We start from the raw sequence: 6,290 nt of genomic DNA, 5'->3' as shown, positions 1-6,290 counted from the left end.
GGCTAGCCGCTGTATGCACGTGTCTGGACAATGCAACATATATTTATGTATTGCGATGCACTAGGCTATCGTTACTGCTGTGTTTGGGAGTCCACCGCCCTTATCTAGCTTGTTTTGCATATTTTATTACTGGTCGATCAGTAAAAAGAAAAGAAGACAGAAAGAAAGAAAGAGAAAACCTCTAGCTAGCATCAGTGGTCATCAGCTGGCTATAAAAATGGAGCTGCTTGACGCGAGGAAGACACACAGTCAGCTCGCTGATCTTAATTAGCTAGTAGTAGTTGATGGCGGCACCAAGGGTGTACTGTAGTGGCGTCCTCACCATTAGCCTGCTGCTGGCCGCCGTCGTTGGCGCAGTAGTGCCATCTCTTGTGCTGGTGACTGACGACCGTACCGGTGGCTTGTCGCTGGACTTTCACGCGGCGTCGTGTCCGCAGCTGGAAGGCATCGTGCGCGGCGCCGTGCAGGCCGAGCGAGGCCAGGACGTTCAGGTCACCGCCGGCCTCCTGCGCATCTTCTTCCATGACTGCCTCCCGCAGGTTGTTCTTCAATTCATAGATACCTACTAGTCTGTGATTACAGACTAACTAACTCATCGATGCTAGCTAACCTCTCTTTTTTTTCGTAAATAATAAAAATAAAACTAGGGGTGCGACGCGTCCATCCTTCTGGACGGCGAGAAGACCTTTGGGCCGAACGCTTCTCTGCAGCCGCGGGCGCTGCAGCTGATCGAGAGCATCCGCGCCAAGGTGCACGCCGTGTGCGGCGCCACCGTGTCATGCGCCGACATCATCGCGCTGGCCACCCGCGACGCCGTGAGCCTGGCCGGAGGTCCGTCCATCGCGATGCCGCAGGGCCGCACCGACAGCCTGAGGCCGGCCACCAACGCCGAGGTGAGCACGCTGCCGTCGCCCTTCTCCGACGTGAGCACGCTGTAAGAAACGGAGAATAGGAATAGAAAGAACTGTTCTCTCTGTATTGCTTTATTGATGTGACGAGTACAAATATATATAGATTACAACCAAGGACCATGCAAGTCTGATCCTGAAAAGATGGCCACGAAGTCTCCTGTGATCCTAAAATAATGGGCTACGAAGTGGCCGGAAGACTCGGACAGAAACAAGAAAATAGACATTATCTAACAGCCCCCCTCAACCTGTAGAATCTGTAGCTGGCTTGATTTGCAGGTTGGATCGAAACTCCTTGAACAATGATGATGAGAGACCTTTGGTAAAAATATCAGCAAACTGAAGAGACGAAGGAACATGTATCACCTTCACCTCTCCTAAAGATACGCGCTCGCGTACAAAATGCAAGTCGATTTCCACATGCTTCGTACGTTGATGTTGGACTGGGTTGGATGCCAGATACATTGTGCTGACATTATCACAGAAGACCACAGCAGCACGACGAGGAGGATGACAAAGCTCAGTCAACAATTGGCGAAGCCAACAAATTTCAGCCACAGCATTGGCCACACCTCGATATTCTGCCTCGGCACTGGACCGGGATACTGTATGTTGCCGCTTAGACGACCAAGCAACAAGATTGGCACCCAGAAAAACACAATAACCAGATGTAGATCGTCGGGTGTCAGGACATCCAGCCCAGTCAGCATCAGAGTATGCCAACAGATCAAGACTGGAACTACGATAGATACGCAAACCATAGTCCAAGGTACCACGGACATAGCGAAGGATGCGTTTCAGCAAAGACATATGAGTGTCACGAGGAGCATGCATGAACAGGCAAACTTGTTGAACAGCATAAGAAATATCAGGCCGAGTCAAAGTAAGATATTGTAAAGCACCTGCTAAGCTTCTGTAAATAGTGGGTTGTGAAAGAAGACAACCATCGGTAGAGGCGGGTTTAGAGTTGGTGTCAACAGGGGTATGGCAAGGTCGTCGATTAAGAAGATATGTGGCTGTATGGAGGGCTTCAACCCAATATGAACGAGGCATGGAGGCTTGTTCAAGCAAAGTGCGAAGAATATCATTTATTGTGCGGATGCCACGTTCGGCTTTACCATTTTGAGAAGATGTATATGGACATGAGAGCCGGAGGGTGACACCATTGGCTAAAAGAAAAGTGCGCAGATCGTTATTGTCAAATTCTCGGCCATTATCGCATTGAATAGATTGGATAGAAAGATGAAATTGGGTACGTACATAGCTATAAAAATTGCGCAGAATAGATGGCACCTCGGTTTTGTGACGAATGGGAAATGTCCAGACGTAATGAGTATAATCATCTAGGACAATCAAATAATAGTGAAAACCAGAAATACTAGAAATAGGGGATGTCCACAAATCACAGTGTATTATTTGAAAGGGAAAATATGTGAAGGAGGTAGAACGAGGGAAAGAGAGCCGAACATGTTTCCCCTTCTGACAGGCGTCACACAGAGTAGAAGCAGCTAAAGATTTATTACATGAAAAAGGAAATCGAGCTAAGGAGTGATTATTGGGGTGGCCAAGACGGCGATGCCAGACATCAGCGGATGCAGTGTGAGCCACCAGAGCCGTCAAGGAAGGAGAGCTAGTTCCAAAGAACGGGTAAAGATCCCCGTCACTATTGGACCTCATGATTGTGTTCTTGGTGGCTAGATCCTTCACAGAAAAACCATACGGATCAAATTCAATGGCACACGAGTTATCAGTAGTGAAGCGGCGAACAGAAATTAAATTCTTGACTAAGTGTGGAAGATGCAAAACAGAACGTAAAGCAAAAGTGTTTGGCGGGGAACGGATAGAGGTATGACCAGTGCCATGAACAAGAATTTTGGATCCATCACCAACAATAACATGCGAAGAATTAGGCAATGATGAAGAATAATAAATAGGTAAGTTACCCGAATGGTTGGTCATGTGTGAGCTAGCTCCCGTGTCGAGAAACCAATCACTGGGATGTGCTTGCTGTTGAACAGAAGCAGCCTGGAGCGCGTGAACAAGCCCCGAAGTGTCCCAAGACGGAGCATGCAGCGGCGCAGACACAGATTGTGGTTGCTGGAATACCGGATAGGCTTGCGCCGGAGGACGTGCACCAAGGACGCCAGGGCCAGAGGTCCCTGTCCATGGGGCGCGCCAGGTGGGAGCCCAGTGTGCAGGCCATGGAGGAAGAAAGGTCGCCGGAGGGTACCGGCCGCTGCGTCTAGCAGCGTTGAAGCGACCACCACGACCGCGACCACGGCCACGGCCATAGCTGCTTTGGCGGTTGTCAACTGTGGGGGTTGCAGTTGTGTTGTTGTTGTCGGTGGCGGGGAGAGGAGCTGGCGAGCGCGACGAGGTAGCAGCAGCAACGAGTGCCGCATCGGCCGCATGGCGATTTTGACACGGACTGGGAGCGTTCCTCAAGCAGAAGCATGTCGCGAGCCTGCATGAAGTTGGGGAAGACAGGAAGAGCAGGCAGCAAGGTACGAAGGGTGTGGTACTTAGTGTTCATGCCAGCGACTAGCTGGTGGACAAGGGTGCGGTCGTCGACAGGAGCATCGCAGTCGGCGAGGTTGTTGGCGAGTTGCTGAAGACGATGACAGTAATCGTGCGCCGAAAGATCACCTTGAGTGAGGGAATGAAACGCAGCCTCAAGGTGAACAACGCGGCTGGCCTTGTTTCCAGAGAAGATGTTCTCGAGGTGACGCCAGATGGCATGCGCTTGGCGGCCGGGTGGACGAATCACCATGTCGACGAGGTCCTCGGAGATGGTGGCGAAAATCCAGGAGAGGACAGTCAGGTTCTCACGAACCCAGGCAGGATCCTCCGAGAGATCGTTGGAGGTGGTGACATGGTGGAGAAGATCAAAACGCCCGAGGACAATGGTGAACAACTGACTCCACTTGCCGTAGTTGTGAATTTGAGTATCGAGGGTATATGGCACCAGTGACTTGATGTTGACGCTGTGAATCGCCTGGGACAGAGGAAGATTGCCTGTGGGGGTATTGTGGACGGAGCTATGTGTATCACTCATGATGAACTAGGATGAAAGACTGGGAAGAGGATCGTTAGGCTGATACCATGTAAGAAACGGAGAATAGGAATAGAAAGAAATGTCCTCTCTGTATTGCTTTATTGATGTGACGAGTACAAATATATATAGATTACAACCAAGGACCATGCAAGTCTGATCCTGAAAAGATGGCCACGAAGTCTCCTGTGATCCTAAAATAATGGGCTACGAAGTGGCCGAAAGACTCGGACAGAAACAAGAAAATAGGCATTATCTAACACACGCTGCTCGGCGTCTTCGGGCGCAGGGGCCTCGGCGACCCCGCCGACCTCGTCGCGCTCTCCGGCGGCCACACCGTGGGGAAGGCCAGCTGCGGCTTCATCAGGAGGGGGAACGACGACTTCGCCCGGAGGATCGCCGCCATCTGCTCCGGGAAGCAGAGCCTGGACGTGATCACGCCCGACGCCTTCGACAACAGGTACTTCGTGGCGCTGAGGAGCACCCAGGGGGTGCTCCTCTCCGACCAGGGCCTCAACGGAGACCAGCGCACGAGCCGCTTCGTCGCCGCCTTCGCCAGCAACCAGGGCGCCTTCTTCGACCAGTTCGCCAAGTCCATGGTCAAGCTGGGCAGCATCAGGGCAGCCGCACCCGGCGAGATACGCCGCAACTGCTTCAGGCCCAACGGCGGCCGCGCCGCCGCCGACATCAGCGCTCTCGTCGGCGGTGACGACGAGGGCTATGCAGCATCCGCTTGATGACAAGGTCTAGCATGCATGCATTAATAAGGGATGTATCATGTAACGCCGTGTTTTGGTTTGCTTTTTTTTTTCCAGTGAAAGTATAGGTTTGAACTTGAGTCGTCGATCGATGGACGATCGGTCGTCGCTGGTGTATGCGTGTAATAATAACAGTACGTGCATTGTTGGCACGCGGCATGCAGTTTCAGATGGAGATGGCAGACCAGATGCATGCATCACGTAACTAGTATATTTTCTTATCTTTTTTTTGGTGGTAGTAAAAAATTAAGCGACATGAACACCAATGCACGAATTGGAAGGGGCTTACGTGCGTGCGCGATGCATAGGAAAACGAAAACCTTACCGACGACAGTGCACCAAGTGGCAACAAGTTAATTTCCTAGCTAGCTAGTATATAGACGATGGCGTGCACATGCAGTGAGTTTTGTCACGTTGTTAACTGCTCAGAGTCAGAGCAGCAGTTTAATTAATCCGGTCGAGGTGGGGGACACTGGGCTCATGCATATGCATGCACCCCCGCCGGTCGCTGCGACCACAGGCCCGGCGTCTTTGTGTTGTGTGTGTGTGTTTTTTTGTGCCGGCCGTTTAATTAATTAATTTGCATCACTGCTGCTGGTGGGTTAACTTTTTTCCCCCTTTTAACCTTTCAATCCCACGAAGAAACTACTTCACTAGTGGAGGTAAAGCAGTCTTTTCGTCGGAAACGGAGTCAGCATTGGAGAGATGATTTTTGTTTTTGATTTTCTTAGGAATTTCTAGGACATATTTTTTCTAGTTTTTTTTATATGTGGGCCATATGGAAAAAGTCCTGGGTAGGTTCTGGTCATCTGGCGTGCCCTTGTTCTTTTTAGTATTCTTTGTTTATACACGAAGAAATGGCTTCAATAACTTCTTTTGCACATTGTAAGAAACGTCGTTTGTTTCTCACATGTCGACCAAGTGTGTTTCGGCCGCACAATGTGCTTACGAACATGGATGGGGCATTAACTATGATGCTACGTAGGATTTTTTATGATATGAGACTATATTTATTGTAAAATAGATAAAATTAGTTTCAACACCATGAAACTATACCAACCTATTTCTAAGATATTGGAAAGCGCGTGAAACCACCGTCGAAACCAATTTATTTTATCTCCATCTATTTTATCTATTCCTATTGATTATTTAGATTCAACATTAAAGTCACATGTTAGCCTATAAAATTGTATCATGAAACTCTTTATTGAGAGAGTATATTTTATTCTTTAATATATCTTACTTTTGTTGACATGGCAACATAAAAAATTGGTGTCATGAAACTCCCACTGATAGAGGGGCAAGCCCCGCTAAGTGGATGCCTTGAGGGACGGAGCCATAAAAAATAGAAGGGACTGAATTAAACCGTTACATGATTTTAGACTATAGTACTTATCCATTGCTTGGTTATCCTAATAACCCGTGGAAAACGGTTGTATTTCGTCTAGGATGGGCCCATACCCCTCTCTCTCTCTCTCTAGTCTAGAGAAGCTTCAGGTGGACTGCTGACGCCAAAGCAACCCCAAGATCCTTCCTTTCTGATGAGTCCCTTTTAGGAGGCGATATTTTGGT

General features: G+C 49.3%; 1 protein-coding gene and 1 pseudogene across 1 annotated transcript; both read left to right on the top strand.

Moving 5' to 3' along the window:
- The first annotated feature begins 261 nt into the window (after window positions 1-261).
- Window positions 262-710, top strand: LOC109939355 (cationic peroxidase SPC4). Its single transcript, XM_020549273.1, has one exon. It carries the CDS (start codon window positions 285-287, stop codon window positions 567-569), a length of 285 nt encoding a protein of 94 aa, XP_020404862.1. The 5' UTR covers window positions 262-284; the 3' UTR covers window positions 570-710.
- Window positions 648-4,939, top strand: LOC103648494 (cationic peroxidase SPC4-like; annotated as a pseudogene).
- The last annotated feature ends 1,351 nt before the right edge of the window (window positions 4,940-6,290 follow it).

Source organism: Zea mays, chromosome 2 (assembly GCF_902167145.1).
Source record: "Zea mays cultivar B73 chromosome 2, Zm-B73-REFERENCE-NAM-5.0, whole genome shotgun sequence".
In the NCBI taxonomy this organism is placed as follows: domain Eukaryota; kingdom Viridiplantae; phylum Streptophyta; class Magnoliopsida; order Poales; family Poaceae; genus Zea; species Zea mays.
Note: the sequence above shows the minus strand (reverse complement) of the source record. Positions and strands in the feature narration are given on the sequence as shown.